At 38.3% G+C, this 19,302-nt stretch overlaps 2 protein-coding genes across 3 annotated transcripts in view; one reads left to right on the top strand and one right to left on the bottom strand.

Annotated features, from left to right (window-relative positions):
* Window positions 1–159, bottom strand: part of RSPH14 (radial spoke head 14 homolog) — a 115,147-nt gene extending 114,988 nt beyond the window's left edge. The window contains exon 1 of the mRNA XM_064465968.1: window positions 30–159. The gene's annotated coding sequence lies outside the window, so the exon portion shown is untranslated. The remainder of the gene's footprint in view (window positions 1–29) is intronic.
* Window positions 21–18,674, top strand: RAB36 (RAB36, member RAS oncogene family). Of its 2 annotated transcripts, XM_064465970.1 has the most exons (13): window positions 21–53; window positions 1,219–1,325; window positions 2,846–2,997; window positions 3,734–3,822; window positions 4,988–5,076; window positions 7,716–7,781; window positions 8,777–8,878; window positions 10,553–10,617; window positions 11,212–11,263; window positions 12,665–12,746; window positions 14,374–14,464; window positions 14,992–15,111; window positions 15,336–18,674. In XM_064465970.1, exons 4-13 carry the CDS (start codon window positions 3,754–3,756, stop codon window positions 15,398–15,400), a joined length of 801 nt encoding a protein of 266 aa, XP_064322040.1. In that variant the 5' UTR covers window positions 21–53; window positions 1,219–1,325; window positions 2,846–2,997; window positions 3,734–3,753; the 3' UTR covers window positions 15,401–18,674. The 2 variants fall into 2 exon arrangements, with proteins under 2 accessions (XP_064322040.1, XP_064322041.1); XM_064465971.1 differs by lacking the exon at window positions 8,777–8,878.
* Window positions 18,675–19,302: the final 628 nt, after the last annotated feature.

Genomic DNA, 19,302 nt, shown 5'->3' with positions numbered 1-19,302 from the left:
GTGAATAAAAACCACGCAGCCAAGCATACTGAGACTGGTCCTGCATCAACAGCGTAAGTACTGCTTTAGCCCTGGCTGCCGTGAGGGAGCAACGCCAGCAGCGTAGCTGGCACCTTGGCCGGTAGGCCCGCGGCTCGCGCGGGGCGGGGTGGCGCTGAGGGGCCGGTGGGCGGGGGCGTGGCCGTGAGGCGGGAGCGGGAGGCGCCGCCGCGGGGGCAGTGTGGGGGCCGCTTCGCCGCGCCGCTCCGCTGACGCGGGGAGGGAGGAGCTCTACTCACCCCCTGGTTTTTAGAGTCATTTCAGTTGAACAAGATTGAGGAAAAAAAAAAAAAAATTGAACAAAATGGTGGTCGAGTTAATGGCAGAAATAGAGCAGGGGAGTGCTGTGAGGTGCAAGGGTTGAAGGGAGCTCAGTGGCTTTGGAGTAGGTTTTCTTTCCTAGTCTTCTCCAGAATGTCCCTATAAACAGCTAGAATGTGTAGTGGGTGTCTCCATTAATGCTAGTCTGTTTCGCATAACTATTCAAGATTTAGCCGTCTTCTAGTATGATTCAGCTACAAAGTACAGTGCCGTTCAGGGGACGGTACACAGAATGTACCGCTGCTATGTTGCTAGCGCAACTTAAGGGTGCTCTGGATTGTCAGATGGGATCTGGCATCGGGGCAAAAAATGAAGAGCTTGTGCTGTAAAAGGTTAGTTCTCTGTGCAGATAGAGAAGTTTTCCATTATGTCTGAGTAACAATTATAATAATCAGATTTCTTAAACTGGATTTTCCAAAGGCAAAGTAATTCAGATCAACCAGATTAAAATAAAACCCAGGAATAGATTCTGGTTTGTTCATCTTCAAAATCCATAAAAGAAAAGTTACTGCTTTAAAAAGTATTTTCCGTGAAGGATTTATTCTTCTGCAACATTTTAGACCAGATTATTTAAATTAGAAGTTATTTTGCTGAATTAGATTAGACTTCCACTAACTATATATTTATGAAGATTCACCCTATTTCAACAGGAGGAATGTGAACTTTTCTCAATGTAGAAGGAAAAGATCAGAGACTTCTCTTGTCCTTCATCGTTAACTCTGCTTTCGTCCTTTTGTTGTGAGTTGTTTTGTCTTGTCCTTATAGCTTGGAATACTAATTTTGGTTAGTGGTCATGACGTTAACTTATTTTATGTACAGCTGCTGAATGCCTTCCTCAAATCCTTTGTCCATCCACAGAATCTGCTAGTGATACTGTTCCTGCAGCACTGGTGTAAGAAGGGTTGAGATGCCATGGAGATACTATATTCCCAGCCCTTCCTGGTGACTGAATCCCCTTCAGCTCTGTAAGAAGAGAAAATCTGGATCTCAGGACTGATCATTCTCAGTATTTTTCACAGCTTTGTATTTCTTAAATCATTGATCTTTTTCCCCTAATGTTGTGGCTAATTTGTTGATTTGGTAAATTGGGATATATTTATGTGTACGTGAGATTTAGATGAAATACACCAAATGTAAGTGAAGGTGGCATCTCAGCTTTAAAATGTTTCTGTTTAGTTGCCTTGGTCCCTCCTGTACTTTGGATTCACTGAGATTGTTGAACTGATTTTTTTTTTTTTGTAGCTTAGTTTCTGAAAGAGCTCCGGCAGACGAGCAGTGAGTCAGCCTATGTACACATGACATTTTTACATGCTTAGGATGTGTTGAATTAGAACTAGGAAAATATAAAGAAAGAAAGTTAGTGTTTGAAACTCTTACCAACTGGCAGGGGTTTCCTTTTCATTTTCAGAACTATTATTTTAAGATGTTAATGTTGCCATAAAATCATTTACACTTGCCAAAATAGATGAGCACACCATAAAAAGCATTTAGACGTCTCTAGTTTTATAGGGTCACAAGTAGCATGATAAATAGAACTATGCATATGGTAATAAATAAATACTGTAATGTCACCTTCTTTGGTGAATAAGCCATCAGCTGCAAATCTGGATTCTTTGGGGAGAAGTGGGTGTTTCAGTGTGGTTGAGATCACATGAGTGCCTGAAATGATTTAAAAGCAATTCCTCACAAGAGGGAATAAAGCATTAATTCTAAGTAGCAGACTAGGAATTTTGTTGAGCATTATTATTAGTATGGTGTTATAAAACACAACTGTAGGTTTTTTGTTATATACTTACTCATTGTGTAAAATTACCTATCCACACTAATTCGCCCTTTAACATTTTTAGTCTGCTGCAGGAATGGGAGAGGCTTGTCTGCTGGATGCTAAGAGGTCCAGGACTGTTCCAGCATTATAAAAATAAGACTACTAGAATGCAAGAACTTTCTTTTGTCCTGAAATTTGGAAATTTAAATCCTACTGAAATAAATAGCAGAATCTTTTAGCATCCTAAATTACAGTCTAGCATAATAAATGCTGTCTAAACTAATGAGCTGATTAACAATATGGAAGAGCTGTGTGATATCTCATTCCTTGTCTTTAGTGTTTGGTATGTTAGAATGCAAGATTACTAATGACTAGAAAGACATTAATATAATTTAGAATGTCTCATTTGCGGCATGCACATCTCCTCACTCTAACGCTGAGATGAAATCAAGTTGAGATTCTGAAAAAAAAAAATCCCTCAGGAGTTTCTTTTTAACTGTTACTATGCTTAATATTAGCACTGTTACAATTCCCCACTCTGTTAGTTCTTTGTCTGCTGGGCTAATCCTGCTCTTTGTATCCATATATACAAACTATCTTTGAAGAAAATGGAGCTATTTTCTTATACAGGATGAGGGGATCGTTGGGTTTATTAAGGTGCAGTTTCTGATCAAAGGAATCCGTACGGCCACTAAAACAAGCTTGTTCTTTTAAAACTAGGGCCCTCCGTGTAGTTAAATGAGCCCAACTCCGCCTTCCCAACCTGTGAGAGAAGGGGAGGAAGGGAAGCGTTGCAAGCCGTTGCTACGGCCCCGCAGCGGCGGGCTGAGCTGCTTCGGTGGCTGCCATCCCGCTGCATCAGCGGCTGCACGGTGAGTTCTTCGTTACGCTTTGCTACGCGATGAATGTGCTTACTAGAAACGTTCTTTCGGTTGCCGGTAGGAACCTGGTACCCTGTCAAGGGCCTCCTCCCCCAACAGCCTACGAGGTTTCATTGCATAACTAAATGGTTATGTCTCAAGTGGGATATCTAAAGGCATTTGTGATTTTCATGGGAACATCATTCTTTTTCTAAGTCAGACTATCTACTTATTTCATTCTTTCAGAGCTGATCTTGGATGAAAGTTTGATGTTGTGCCAAGAAATGTGGCAGCTTCATCTTTCCTCCTTTCTTCTGACCGAATGAAATCTGGTATCCCCTAACATTTATTAATGTGCTTAGCGCAGGGGCATTTCAAACAATGATGACCGAGATTTTTAAATTAAACGCTGCAAAATCCTTTGAGGCCTAAACTGTGAGCACTTATGTTGAATTAAGTGAACTGTTCTCTGCCCTCCCATGGAATTAGAGTCGATGCCGTGTAGTTTCAGAAAGCCCCTATTTGTTACTACAGCTATGTGCACTGAAGTGCTTCCTTTTACACGGGAAACAGGTTTTCTTTAACGCTAATACAATCAAAGAAATGCCAGTTGTACTGAAGGGGAAAAAAAGGTGAGTCTATAAGAACTGTTCTTTTTTTTTTTTTTTTTTTTTTTAAATCTTGTTTTCTCTGTACTGAAGGAATTCCTAAATACTATGTTTCTCTTTACATATTTCCTGTCTGGTAGAATTTAATTGAACTTGGAGGATGAAATCCAACCTAATGTATTTGGTTCCCCCAGTGAGTAGGGACAGAATAATCTCCGAGTTTCCCAAGGTAAGCATTCTTTATCCCTCTGATCACAGTACGTAGCACCTGCCACACTGAGCTTATTTTCCCTTGTGCTAATAATATTTTAATCTAATGTACAGTTGTTGTCTTCTGCTAAATTACAAATTGTTTAAGGATTTCTTTCAAAGATGAATGTGACCTCAGGTTCCCATTCATTGCTGATATCTTTAATAATAATCTTCTTTTCTTTTTTTAACCTTTACAGAAAGTGACTCTTGCTCACAGAAGTATTATCTTATAATATCTATCTTGTTATTTCAGCCAAACATTAATAATTACATGCTTAAAGAGTTCCTACACCAAGGGGAAATAAAAACCATAGCTGATATTAAATATGCAGAAAGTCTAGTTAGATCTATGTGGAGGTTTTGGTTGAAGAATCTGAGGCAATTTTAACTTCCTGTTTGTATAGGAACCTTAGTTATACTGTAGGCCAAATGTAATAGGAACTGTAGAAACACAGAGAGGAAGGATCATTCACGTTGCCAAAGAGTTTTGTACTTGTATAATGGAAGAGTTAAGGACAGGGAAGGGCAAGGGATTATCATTCTGGTTTTTCAGTTGTTCAAAAGATCCTTTTAAGGGACTTTGTATTTTTTTTCTCTGCTTGATCTCTGCCACATATTTTGCTTTTAATTTTATGAAAACTACCACAGCTATTTTAAGCAAATATAGGGTAAAATACACTTTCCTCATTTTTAATGCCTAATTAAAAACTAGTAATAAAAACAGTGTTTCACACATGTAAGAGTCACTATCTTAGTTTCACGTAATAATGACTTGCTGGAGGTATGCTCCCATCTGTGTTTGTCTTGTGTGTCTTAGATTACTGGGATAATTTAAGGTACTTGCTATTGTACAGAATGATGAGCAAATTTATTTGACTGTGGAAGTTTAGCTAGTGCTCAGATGCTGACACTCAGAAAGGTGGTCAAATGATGGTGCTGTTCAAAGGACTTTTTACAAACATAACTGGGGAAGACTTACTACCTTCTAACCAAAGCTATCCCGTTTCTTATGGCAGGGTACCCCTGTGCTTGACAAACACTTTTAATTAATCATCTCATCTATTTTTTCCTTGCTGATTTGACTTCTTGCAAGGTAGACATCAAGACAATTTATCCTGGTAGCTGTTCTCTCATGTTTTCAGTGGTACACACCTGAGGCCTGTCTGCAGTTCAAAGAGAACTTCCATGCACAGGTCAGGACTGTTTGTCAGCGGAGCACTGAAACAGCTGGGTAAGTTTGTAATAAACCACGCATGCAATGAAGAAAATATCTTAAGCTCTTTATAGCCTGCTTCCTTCACAGGATTTCCCTCCCTCATTCCTCATCTTCCTCGCTCCTGTACATTTCAAGGCAACTAAGCCCATGCACATGGCAGTTCTCTGACCTGTTTGGTGGTAAATGAATAAAGTGCCTCTTCTTCCCATAAGTGTCAAAGATACTTTTTCTGCTGGCATACATAGTGTTGAAAAAAATAGTTGAGTTGTTTAGCAACTTTGAACTAAACTCTTAGTTTAAAAGATTGACTGTTTAAAATTAGTGTTGAATTTTTGACATGCAGGTCAGTATGGCAACCAAATTCTAGAGCAGCTATAAGGAATAGGGCAGATCTAGCCTTGCTGTGTTCTCTGTTGGTGTTCCCAGTGAGCAGTTAGTAAAGGCTTTGGGGGGATATAAACATACAGCAGTCTAAGTTGCTTGAAACACATAAGAACCTAGCTTTACTCTTTTAAAGTATGCATGCTGAGAAGTTGTCTTAAATGTTTCCTTAAAGCTGGAGCAAAATTCTGCTAAATAGATAGCATTGAAAAATCCAAATAGACTGTTTTATTCCCTTGTAATATTCTTTAAGAAGTTTTTTTTTCCACATAATCTCTCTCCCAGAACTGTTACTTGTACTGATTTAATTCCTGAAGCAAGGCAAGAAAGCTAAACTGTGTTAGAAATCATCACTATTCAGTTAAAATAAATAGCTGTATGCTTTAACGATAAATGTTTGTGTTCCACTGTGAAGGATTTTTCATAAAGTGGAGCTTCTGTGAATACTGACAAGTAGCTCACTATTCTTTCAAATCTAGAGTTGTTGATTACGAGACTTGTCATGATATCCATCTTTAAACAGAACTTTTTATTAATTTCACTGGGGAGTCCTGCGAAAAAAAATTGAAGCCAAAATTTGTCTCCCTGAGAGACATCGGTGAGTTTATTGCTTTTTAGAAGTACAGTCACTATCTTAGTTTCACGTAAATTTGTCAAAAATTTCCAGATAATTTTGCTATCAAGACATGCTTTAGTGAATTGAGGCATTGCACCACCACCCCACACACACTCCCCGTAACCAAGATCTATTTGGTTTTTTATTTCCAGAGTAAACCAACTCTCCAGTTCATTTATTCTGGTAACAGTATAGCTAAAAGGCTTTACATTTTGGCTTTGTGAATAAAACGACTTTTCCTGTCACTGCTCTCTAGATATGATTAGATCTTTTTTTTTGGTGGGGCGGGGGTAGGAGGGACAGACAACTGTCTCGTGCAGTAATTGTAAAACTTGACAGGAATAACCATTGTCTGTCTTTTCCATTATCCCAAGTAATGGAATATTCCTTTGTCATTTGGAAAGGTAGTCTGAGAAATTCACTAGCTAATGACAGTATTTAAGACTCTCTTGATATTCCATCAATGTGTTAACTTGTCTAATCTATGGGGGTTTTTTTCCCCCAAATATGAATTAATAGAACACACACCTCTAAACCATCACCTATTTTTTGCTTTTCCCTTAAGGTCATTGATTGTATTCAGTATTTTATCAGTAGCAGAGACATGTCAGTGGCTTAGGGGCCTGTGGCCACCCAATTAGCATTGACTGGCACACAAAATGCCGCCTTTTTTTCTGAAATATTAGTCACACAGCTTACCAGTCAAGATTTGGACTATTTAGAATAGGTAACTTGGATTCAGTATCACATGTAAGCCTGATATAACCAGAAATAGTATTCAATAGAAGATTATTCCTTTGTTTAAAAAGCCATTCCTTGATACAGAAGAATGTTAAACCTCTTAAGCCATTTTTGTAGCATGCATATGGGAGGTGTCAATCCAAGTTCAGGTCAACAAATACACTTACATTCACTTATCCCCCTGTATCTCCTAAAAGATACACTACATTTCAATTTTAAGAATGTGGGCTGAGTCACCGAAATCCCATCTGCTGTATTCTGTGGGAGGACCCAGAGCAAAGAGGATTATTTACATGAAGCTAGCTTCAGATTAATATTATTCCAGATAGTCAGAAAATGTATTGGCTCTAACCATGTGGGGTTTTGTTCCCAGAGACAAATTCTGCAGTGGGTTATTTCATTATCAGCAATTTCTTGTTTCTGCACTTAGGACTTGATTTGTGGTATTAAAGTCAATGAGAAACTTGTGATTAATTTTAGTGACAAGGATGCAGATACTCTATGGTCTGATGAGCAAATGGCCAAATGTGTATACTTGTAGTCAAAGCAATTTTAATAGAATAGAGTTTAGGTATGTCCCATGGAACTATATTAAAAAAAAATATATGCAGAGTAAGAAATGGACTATTTCTGCTCCCAAGGGTTTTGGTTTGGTTTTTGGTTTTCTGGTTTTTTTGGTGTGGTTTTTTTTTGGGGGTAGTCGTTGTTTGTGGGTAGGTTTTGTTGTTGTTGTTGTTGGGGTTTTGTGTGTGTGTGACCTTTTTCTTAAGTTTTAAGACTCTGATCCTGCAGCACAGGTGTACTGGAGGCACAGGTACTCATCAGCTGCAATTTAAGGATCCAAATCAAAATTTTTAGAGAGAGAATGTTGAAATTGCTACTAAAAACTTTTAATGCTTTCAAATGTTTATAACAGGCTGAAAATATCCAAAGTGGTTGTGGTAGGAGACCTGTATGTTGGGAAGACCAGCCTTATCAACAGGTACAGTATATCTCAGCAGATGGTTTGATGTTGCTTTTTCTCAAATAAATGTTACAACATTTCCATTCCTGTCCATTCAGGGTAGTACTTAATGGTTCTGTTTTGACAATGGTTTTGTTATTAAATAAAACATAAAACAAAGTCTACAGTATGAGACAGGCTTGATATACTAACGCGGAAAGTCATGCTCTGGCACTTCAATCAGTATATGTTGTATTCTGAACTATTTTTATCCAGTTAAGTATGATACAGTGTTTCCTTAAGAAATCCAGTCTAAATGCTAAACCATCAAAAGATACAGAGGTACAGAAGAAAATCTTTCCAGTGTCTGAGTCTTGGTTTCATGTTTTCTCCTTCCTTGTAGGGTGGTTCAATGAAACATTCTTAAGTCATCCTTGTGTGGGTACCTCTACTTATCTCTACATCTGCAAGAATGTGAAAGAAGCTTGAGTTTGTCCATAGCTTATAAAATAAGACAGATAAAATGCAGAGAGCCTTAAAGAATAGTTATTTGATTCTTTATCATCTGGTAAAAACAGCTCTTACACTTTTTGTATTGAAGCCCAGGGAACAGATCACTGAATTTCTGTAGGTTGTGATCACCATGACAGCTTTCTGTCCATGTTTGCATTTATTATTTTTTTCTTCCACGTTCTTAAGTAGATATGGTGTATTAATCTCATTGATTAATCATTTGGGTCATTATTTATGTAAATAAAACTATAAGATACTGTATCTTCCTTGACAGTCCAAAGATATTTTATTCTGATTCTCATCTCATCCTGACAGCTGACTAGATGTATATGCTTTCTCGTTTGTTATCCAGTATCTCCTTTTTTGAATTAGTTTCTTGGTGTGTTTATATATGCTTCTGCAAGATATAGCCACTCAACTGTTAGTTAACTCTTTTCTTCATAATTTACCTGAGATAGTGTTAGTTTTGAAGTTACCTGTAGCTGGGTGTTACTATATTTCATCCTTTCCCCCCCCCGCAGATTTTGTAAAGATAACTTTGACCGAGACTATAAGGCAACCATTGGAGTGGATTTTGAAATCGAACGTTTTGAAATAATTGGAATGCCATACAATCTCCAGATGTAAGTTGAGACAGCATGGTTAAGTATTGCGCAGATTACAATCTCAGCAGAGCTTGAATTGCTGCTGGCTCTAGTGGAATAAAGATTTTTAAAAAATAAAATTGCAAAGAATTATGCGATCTGAAAAGCAGGTTCTGTACCTGGACTTTCAGTTTGAGTAAAAATTTTACTCTTGGATTTCTCATCCCTAAAAAGTGTTATAAGTTCATCAGTGAAAATTCATCTTGCACCACTTCAGTGGAATTCTGCCTTTTTTTAGTGAAGTTTCTTGAAAGAGTGGTGGAAGCTTTTGCCACAGACTTTGTCCAGTTCTATTGTCACACCATTCTGTCATTTGAGTTTAGTGAGCACAATGGGCACTGAACTTAGCGTTACTGGGAGTTTTATTCCTGCAGCCATTGAAATTAATTGTAGGTTGTCCAGTGATTTCAGCAGGTCTTAGTTAGGAACTAATTGGTTTTCCCCAAATCACAAATGATGCAAGTGTTTTTACTGGAATGTGAACCTAAAATCTTCGATTCTTCAGCTTTGTTTATCAGACTAGTGGGAATCCTGGCCTTTTCTCTCCGGCTTTGCTTCTGCTGAAGGATGTCCTTTGGTATTTCCAGTGGCTAGCAATATTCTGTGGAGGGCATTATTGAATCATCTGTGCTGTAGTATGACCTAGAGCAGAAAAATACTTTGCCTGAAGTTTAGTGCGTGAATCTTAAACCTTTTCACCTAGGAAGATGTTTTTTCTGAGAAATCATTGATGTAAATAGATGGCTAGTAGGATTTGTTGAAAAATACCTAGAAATCAATTTCCCACTGATTTCAGTGCCATTGTGCATGGCAGAATTTTCAAAAACACTATCCGTTTGGAACTTGAGTCCCTCTGAAATGTAGACTGATGCATCAGTATTTTGCCAGCTGAAGCAATAATGTTCATGAGCTACTAAATGTCAGGTTGACATTTAGTAGAATCTAATCTACTTCTAATTCTAATCTGTAGAATCTGCAGTGGCTGGGTAGAACACTTCTATATAATAAGAACTAGTGCCCCCTCTTGCTGAGAGGTTTCCGTACAAGACAAATTTGCAAGTACCCATGACAGGCAGTGCCAGGCTATAACAAAAACCCAAACCTCTGTAGTGCTGGCAGTAGCTGAGAGGACTGCATATCGTGTTCATTAGTAAGAAGCACTTTCTTGATTTTCTTTAATGGTGTCATTAGTACCTGGTGGGTTGCTCTGTAGGTCTCTAATTTGTACTGTGTGGAGAGATATCATATCTAGCACTTGCAAGATTCTGATATGGGCTAATATTAATATGATTTAGCTAGTATTAGCACAGAAAACTTTCACAATTAGATTGCCCTAGAATCACATGCAAATGCCATAGATGAGGAAAAAGTTTTAAGAAAAGGGTATTACCATGTAGAATATGAATATTGGAACTATGTCTCCAAAATTACCAGTATTTTTAAAAAAATAAATAGGGTCCAAATGTCTTAATTAAATAGAGCTTTACTGTATTTCTATCAGTAGTTAATGAATAACGTATTCCAGATGGTAACACTCCTCTGGTATCACATTCTTCTCCAACTTGTACCAGTCTGCTGTTTCATTAGCATGTAACTCAGGTTACGCTGGGTTTCATTAAGCTGAAATGTCTTTCCCCCCCACCCACTGCACAGATGGGACACAGCAGGTCAGGAAAAGTTCAAGTGCATTGCATCTGCTTACTACCGAGGAGCAGAGGGTGAGTACAAAATTAATTTCATCCTGGCTGTGACAGGAGGCTGTACTTTATACAGAAACATATATACATATGTGCTCCTTGGAAAGGTACCTGTAGACACAGTGTGGTGGAATGGATTGCCTGTTATTGGAGAGAAGAAGGGACTAAAAAGCTCATTAATTGATATGTTCTCACACCCACAAGCTCGGAATATTCTGATGATGCAGTGATAAAAATTGGCACTTGTGTCGAGGGGGAAAACAATTTGGGTTTGGGTAAGGTTACTGCTGAAGTTCGAAGTGGATACATCTGGCAGTCCCTTTGGTAAGAGACAATTTCTGCAGGAGTTTGTGGTCCCAAAATAAAAGGAGTGATAGGACTATAGACTGCAGACTACAGGAAAAGACTAAATAATGTTGAAGACTAAGGACTTCAGTCCTATTGGGTGCTAGAGAAGGAAGAGGGATGAGCAAGTAAATAATCTTCCATCTCCTCTGTGTTAAACCTGCTCTTGCACTTTATATGTAAACATTCTCTTTGTTTAACAAGATGAGTTGGAGAGAGTTCTGATACACTTTCTAACTTACTTTTTTCTGTTCTTGTCTTTTATTGCAGTTATAATTACAGTGTTTGATCTGGCTGATATCCAGACTTTGGATCACACCAAGTACGTTTCTGTATTTTGGCTTAGCCTTTACATCTTCTACAGCAGGTTTAGTTGCCTTGGATAGCCTGTATGTGCTGAGAACTTGCTGGATCGTGAGCGTATTTTCTATTCAGCCAAGAAATGAAGAACGACAGACACTTTTTTGGATTATGTAGGGTGGGATTATTCTGAAGAAAATGCAGAGCCTAAGTTTGAACTATGTATCCCTGACCTCCTTTACAGTCAGTGGAGGGAAAAAAGCAGTTCAGTAAGAGCTTGATCCTTCCAAAACTAGACATGCAGGAAGAGATGTGGTGCCCCCCAAGAGCATTTTTTTTTTAATTCCATTTCTATAAACAATAACAGGCTAATGTAAATGATGAAATTGATCTCATGCATAGCATCTCAAGAGCCTCTCATTTTCTAGGTTAACCCCAAATCTTATCTTCTTCCTCTAGTTTCTGTAGTGATTCCTTTGGGAGATAGGCTGTCAAAAAGAAGAGAGACAATTAAAGCCTCATAGTATATGTAGAGATAGCTAAACTTACTGGTTCTGATACTTGTAATGGTTTGGTTGTAACAGCACACTAATTGTTATGAGTAAACTTGGTCTGCTTTTGGTGCAGGCTGCAAAACCCTGCGTGGATCTATGATCCACATTGTTGTCATCAGCTCAGAGTGTACATATTTCTAACATACTGTTGTGACTGTAATGTAGCTGTGTGTTGCTTTACAACCTGCAGTCTGTCTTATTTGAATGTGTATTAGGCTATTTTCTTAGACTACTGCTGTGGTACTTAGCTCCTTTACATAGGACTTTGTAAAATAATATATATGTAAGTGTGTCTGCTTGGCTGAAAATAATTGAAGGCTATGAACCTGATTTTTCCACCCCCCCACACACAGTCTCTTCCCTCCTTGACTTGTGTTGGATAACTCGAGGAACTTGATTGCCAGAGTAACAAAAATATAAAAGCTTATGAACAAGAATTATGCAGCCTTCACTGGGAGCTGTTTTATAATGCTGATTAGATTATTTTACTCTTCTTTATTCCCATTTGTATTTAATCTGCTATGCTTTTCATATCTTTTTCTCTGGTTCTTGTTTTCTTATTCCTGATCTCGATCAAAATTTTACCTTCTCCCTTATACTGATAAAATCAGTATATATCATCATGTATATATATGGGTGCTAAAATCAATGTTGAATTTGCACTCTACAGTGGGCACGTTTGAACTCTTCATTAGTGGAAGGCATGTATTCAAAGGAGTTGGAATAGCTGCTGGTGTCTCTCTGCCTAGAAAAAAAGGCTCTCACATAAGTTCCTCCTCTCACTTTTCTTGTGACCCTATTATCTGTCACTTTCTCCTGTGTGCCTCAGTCCCTCTGACTGATTCTCTCATTTCTCTTTTGTATTTCAGACAGTGGCTAGAAGATGTATTGAGGGAGAATGAGCCAGATTCCAGCTTAATCTTTTTAGTTGGAACAAAAAAAGATCTGGTGGTAAGTAAATTGAATACAGATAAGGAAACGAGATTTCCCTTGGTTCCTCAAGTGATTTCCCTCACAAGTTGTACACAATGTTGTTGAGATAAAGTATGTGAAGGAAAAACCTAAACAGAAGAATATCACAAGTAAATAGAACAGCACACTCAGAACAAATTTAAGAAGATGCTTTCTGAAAAAATGGGTAGTTAGTGAAACATCCCTATTTCCGTTCCTTGCATGACATTTTTCAAGCACGTACAAACAAATGAAAAGGCAGAGAAAAGTTGGGTGCACAAAAGAATGGAACACCTAATGGTCTTGAAGGTGTGGGGGTTTTTTGTTGTTGGTGGTGATGGTGTGGGTTTTTTTACAGAGTACGTATTCAGTATTCAGGAACAGGGAAGAATTCTTAATTGAATGTTACGTCATTTTCAGAAGAACAGGATACAATGCACTCACCCTATACCATCCTGAGTTGTGTTTGTCTTTCTCTAGCTATCAATACCTAATTCTTAAAGATTTCAGAACAAACTTGTTTCTTCTGCTGTTTAGTTGATTTTTTTTTTTTTAATTTCCCACTCCCCCAGCTGCCACAGTACCACTTATGCAGTTTGGTTTTTACCCTTTACTGAAATTAAGTCCCAGAAAACTGCATGTCTCTCAGTTTTTCTGGTACTTTGTGTTGCTTGTGCTACTTTTTCTGAGTTGTAGACCTCTGAGGATGCAGATCTGAAGTCTTGTCTAAGCTAGAATTCCTTACTGTAAGTTAGTTTCTCTTTTTAGAATGGTAGCCCTTTCAGCTGAAACAGAGACAAGAACAAAGCAAAGGATTGGGGGTTCCAGGTGTTACTTCAGTACGAAGCCAGTATCTTCCTGACTGGATTCACTCTTCTTCCCATCTTGATGTCACATCATTCCTTCCAAATTTTTAGAATTCTTCTCAATTGTCCAGGGGTTCCCCATTGTAAGACAATGCACAGAAAACTGTACAAAGAAAGATGACTGGTATTGTCCATCACAAATGGGCTAGAAATCGAAAGCAAATAGCAATGGACTGATATGGTTGATCACAGAACAAATAACAGGGGAAAAAGACCTGAAAATAAAGTACAAGAAAGCAAAATCCATTGAAGGGGCAGGAAATTTTGGTCTTAAGAAGAGAGAAAAAAGAGCAAAAATAAAAAGGGGGGAAGGTCATTGTGTTATAATATGGTAAAAATAGAGTAGAAAAAGGGATCTGAGACAAAGACAAGAAAGAAGAAACCCAAAGAACCATTGTTATTAGTCAGTCCTGCAACTATTCTGCTAAGAGTGATGGGGTGACAACAATTTCAAGACCAGTAACTGGGCTGTTGTCTTTATAGCTCCCTACCAGGCTATATAGTTAGAGACAATGGTCACTCTTGTTAAGTGTTGTTTTGTTTCAATGCTGTGGGAGGTAAATGGAGGCTTCCATTTTAAAAGCAGTACTAAGTACTTGAATAGTCTTGCAGTCACCTCTGATTGCACAAGTCCTAAGGTAAGGCCAGAAAGGCCACTGTGAAAACTGGAAGCATCACAGTATAGGTGCTAGCAGTACCTCTGTGTTATTACCAGCCCAGGCACACTTGTTATGTTAAAGTTGTTCCATGTTATTACTTAGTCAGATGCTGTGTGTGAAAGGACAGAGCTAGATGCCATCCGCTTTGCCAAAGAGATGCGGGCAGAATACTGGTCAGTTTCAGCCAAAACAGGTAAGTTACTGTAAATAAAGTAAAAATGGCGTAAGCATGTAGGCTTATGTTAAGGTGGGAGGAGGTTCAAGTTCCATATCCCCCCATTCCAATGCAGGTTTTTTTTGTTGTTTTTCTTAGAAACTTCAAGTTTATTAATGGTTGATTTTATCTGAGCATTTGTATGTGTGCTTGCACCGTCGTGTTTACAGAAAGGAGTACTTGAGCTGCTGTGCAACGTCTAAGCACATTTAATTCATAGGTAGTTACACATGTGCACCGCTACTCAACATTATCAGTGAAAAAAGATCATACCACAAACTGAATTCTCTCTGTTGTTGACTAAAACTAAAGGTACAGTATTCCAGAGTATGAAAATAAGAAATTTTCTCCGCAGTGATCAGAACGGAGGACAGATTGTTGGAGAGGCCTGTTCTGTCCCAGTACTGAGCAGTGATCTGTTCACAGATGTGCTTGTTTGCTTGTTATGCTTGATCATATGTTGATGTGCAGTTGTAAAAACACATAACTTCATTCCTGTTTCCTAGGGGAAAACGTCAGAGCGTTCTTCTCCCGAGTTGCTGCCTTGACCTTTGAACAGTCCATGATAAAGGAGCTGGAGAAAACTGCTGGGCATGTGGCCCAAATTGGGGCAGGAAACCTCATCAGTATGTTAAATTTTGCTTTTTGTGTGTACTTTCCTTGTTTACAGTCTGAAGGATTGGGGATTTTTTTCAAGTGTTAAAGCCTGTTTCAAACACCTGCAAGCATGTTCATGTCAGTGTCTGCCTGAGTCCTAGCATAAAGGTGCTGCATTCACCCTTTGTTACCCTTAGTATTGGATGGTATAATTTCTTGTCAATTGATTTTTATAACTCTCTTGTTTATACAGAACTGGAAAAGAGCATGACGGAAATCCCAGAAGGCAAAACTCAAGCCAGCCTGAGTTGCTGTTAACCGTCAACTGTTTCTGCAAGCGCCATGCTTCTCTGTAGTCCAGCACAGACCACCTGCAACAATGAAAGCTCTCAAGCCAGAAACAGTTTTATTTTTGGAAATGAGGGAGGAAAAATACCCCAACTTTCTTTCTGAGTTCCCTTGCTGCTGCAGGCTCGCTTGTGCAGAATGGTAAAATTGTTACATAAACCTTTCTCTGTCTAGTGGAAACATAATATCCTTGTCTTAATGCAAGATGACATTGCTGGTGCCTTGTACTCACCTGTCTGCCAGAAACACTTGTAGTCAAAAGTTACGTAATTTTGGTGTGGTATTCTTAGGTAATTCTCTAGAAGTCTTAGTGAGTTGCGTTCTTATGGGAGCAGAAAACAAATGGCAGTTCAGAATAAAGAGTGCTATGCATATATTTTTGCCTTTTAAGGTCATAGTATAAAATAACTCTGACTTTCTTTTATGTATTCCAAATATTTAAAAACTGTTCCAAAAGAAATCTTTTAAAATAACAGGTATGGAGGTACATGAATGCAGGCTGTGTAGTTTTCACTGTGGTTTCTCCATTCAGGAAAAATCTGTATTAGTTTTTGTTTTCCACTTGAGAATCAGAGCCCAGTATTTAAATATTTCCAAGCCTAGGAGAAGTCCAGGTAGGAACTTTGTTGTTTTATCCCAGCTGTCTAATATTTTGAAAATGTTACCAGGTAAGGATGCTATTCTTTTTCCACCCTCTTGAAAAAGAAAGAATGGTCACATAGGTACATAGCATAGAAAAATTAGATTTCATGTATTCCATCTCCCGAAGAGGATGCAGAATCCTTCTCTGGATTATCTTCATTAGTATTGTCTAACCTGCAGTTACACTTTGTGGCAAGAGTAACGACACTTTAATTTTATTCTAACTGGGGTCTTTTGTTTGTAGTAACGTGATATTGTTCTGGAACCATACGCGGTCCCAGTCGTGAACTTGTTGATCCCTGTCTCTGGTAGGATCTCTGAGCTGGTAAGGTTAGATTCAGTACCGCTGCTAAACTCCTAGTCCCTCTATCTACTTTTACTACACGAGATAATTTGATCACTAGATGCTGGGAGCAGTTTGCTCCACTGCTTAATAAGAAGCAGTAATAGAGAAATAGTTTTGCCATTTTGTGAAAAGACTTGCAAGTGTATGTGGGTTTAGAAGGGTGGGAAAAGATTGAGTTTTCCAAAGCAAACACATGCTTGTTAAGCCCTAAGGTACTCGCTGTGTGAAGATGTCATTACTGAATGCTTGCAACAGAACCTGCTGTCTGGACACATTGCTGTGACTTGGGGTGCTGGCTGGATTGAAAGTGCATTGCCCCAGTTTTGCCTTTTCAAATCGCCGTTGTCATAACCTAGTGCAATTAGTTCTTTAGAAGTTAGTCATTAATGATGGGTGTTAATCCAATAAATAGGGAGAGATTAGCTCTGAGTACCACCAAATTTCATTGAAGTAAAGCAGCTTTGTAATGCTCTTCTCTTTGGGTAACGACGACTGATGCCAAAAGATACTCCTGTTTTAAGTCATTCCTGCCGACAAATGACATTGCAAGAAACTTCAATGACAAATAATGTTGCCAGAAATTTCACAAATACTGACCAAATATTTGTTATAGTAATTGCATTAGTATGATAGATTGTGATAATGAGGTTTAAAGTGCAAAAGTACAAAAGTACAAAAGAAGTTAAAGGGAAATACTGGAAAAATTAGAGGGAAATAAAATGAGCGTATCTCACAGAATTTTAATATTCAGTTCCGAGTATCTAGTTAGTAATATTTCTCAAAAGATAAATGAGATGATGTAAACCTTTTGCATTAAACCATACAAATTATTGTCCCTCAAAATTACTATAAATACTCAAACGAAATAATTAACAAAGGTATCAACTGGGACAACAGAAAGACTGCTTTTCTAGAACTCTGTCAGCAGCTTATAACTCCATACTTCTGAGATTCAAATCCAGCATTTCATGCTATGCTGGCATAAAAAAAGTTGGAACATCTTCTGTAATGCTCTAAATTTCATACTGCAACTGGTTTGAACAGAGAGAAAGAAGAAAACTTATGGAGAGTTTCAAGTTACAGTTTTGTAAGGTGTTAATTCAGTCATTACAGAAAGTATTTGGAAAACTGATTATAACAGGACCTTTCAGATTTGAGCTGCTGAGAAAATAAAGATATTTGTTATAAATCTATGCATCAAACTAAAGGTATTCTAGATTCCCTTCCATTCCCCCCCCGACTGATGATAAATAGGAAATAGCAGAAAAAAGATGACTTAAACATCCTTTTTATTACTTCTATTTTCTTATGATGTGATTTAGAGCAGCTTCATAGAATCTGACGACTAGAGATCTAGGAACTCTTTCTAGTTGGACAATCTTCCCTTCGGCAATTGTGCCAACTCTGGCAAAGGTGCAAATGTGGCATTTGGTGGAGAAAATGAATGTGTGTGGGTACGTAAGGAGTTATTTATCCAAATGTGTAATATTTTGACCTTATGATGTTCTATGTATTTGTTCATCTCCCAAATCTGTTTCGCAAAGATGATGAATACACACTCCACTTGCATCACATGCCGCACGGAGTTGGTGGCGTAGCCACGGTCGTCATGTTTACCGAGTTTGAATGAGAGTAGAAAAGATGGTTTGCTCTGCTAAAGGAAATCATGCTGTTGAGGCTAGGAGCTAGTTTTCAGTGCAGATGTGTTGGTGTTTACAGCTGCCAAATGAATCCATAACAAATCTAAGGAAAGATCAGCATTCCAGGTTTGGTTCCCCCCCCCCCCCCCCCAATATCTGTTTCTTTCGTTGATGAGCTTGATTATTGTACAAAATCAGAGATGCAGTCTCTTCAACAATGCAATCACGTTGCCTGGAAAGTCAACTGGGACAGTTTTTCCTAGTGATTCATAAGTTGCTGGATGTCATTACTGGTTTGTATCTTCTGGAGCTCCAAAGACTTCACGTACAAATGCAACACTGTCAGTCATTAACTATCACTTGACAATGGTCTGACTCCACTTATTTTATGATGGATGCTTTGAGACAGGGGTGGTCTGGGCTGGTGGGGTTTGCTTGGCTGGTTTTGGGGGGTGTTTTTTAGCCCCCCTGATACTTCCCCTGCAAAGAACTCAGTGTTAGTAATTGATCATCTAAAATGAATCTTGGATCATGCTGCAAATGATGAATTGCTTAGGAAAGCACAAAGGAAACTAACTTTGGTGGAAAAATAAATGTAAGTTTGCAAGTTCTTAAATGTTTCTATGTGGTCTATGTTTTATCTATGCACATTAATCCATTCCATCAGCGACTTAATTGGCTTTGAAGAAGCCTTAATATTGTGGAAGACAGAACACATAGGTAGACTAAACTATGATTTTTATGCCTGTTGAAATCCTCACAACGATCATGGCAACAGTTGCAGTGCTGGCCTCCTTGTGGAATTTGCAGCTGAGAAACTGAAGTGACATTCAGAGCCGGTCTGAAGCAAAGTTGAAGAGCAATTGTAATAATCAATTACAATTACAAAGTACTAACGTTATGCTGTTTCTTGTCTCACTAAGCAGAGAGTAATGGGTTAATGAGTTCCTGTTTAAATAAGTATGCATATCTCTTTGCGGAAATCAACTGGTAACAGATCAAACACTCTTTAAGAAACGGTCACCTGACAGGCAAAGTTCATTTCTTACTGTAAAAGCCTTTCCTTTTAATTTTTAATGACGTTGCCTCTGCTTTTTGAGTGAGCATGTGATGCTTAGGTTATTATTACTTATATTCTTATAGGTCATGTGATTCAGATCTTTTTGAATCTGTTGGTTCCTAGCTCGGGCTCGGCTTGTTGTATGACCAGAGTCTGCTCTTCCTGAATAGGTCTGTCCCCCTCT

This window comes from Phalacrocorax carbo, chromosome 15, assembly GCF_963921805.1.
Source record: "Phalacrocorax carbo chromosome 15, bPhaCar2.1, whole genome shotgun sequence".
Taxonomy (NCBI): Eukaryota; Metazoa; Chordata; class Aves; order Suliformes; family Phalacrocoracidae; genus Phalacrocorax; species Phalacrocorax carbo.
Note: the sequence above shows the minus strand (reverse complement) of the source record. Positions and strands in the feature narration are given on the sequence as shown.

Coding starts and splice junctions, on each gene's coding strand:
- RAB36 (XM_064465970.1), top strand. CDS start 3,754: ATGAAATCCAACCTAATGTATTTGGTTCCCCCAGTGAGTAGGGACAGA. Junction 5,077..7,715: donor CGGAGCACTGAAACAGCTGG/GTAAGTTTGTAA, acceptor TGTTTATAACAG/GCTGAAAATATCCAAAGTGG. Junction 8,879..10,552: donor ATGCCATACAATCTCCAGAT/GTAAGTTGAGAC, acceptor CCCACTGCACAG/ATGGGACACAGCAGGTCAGG.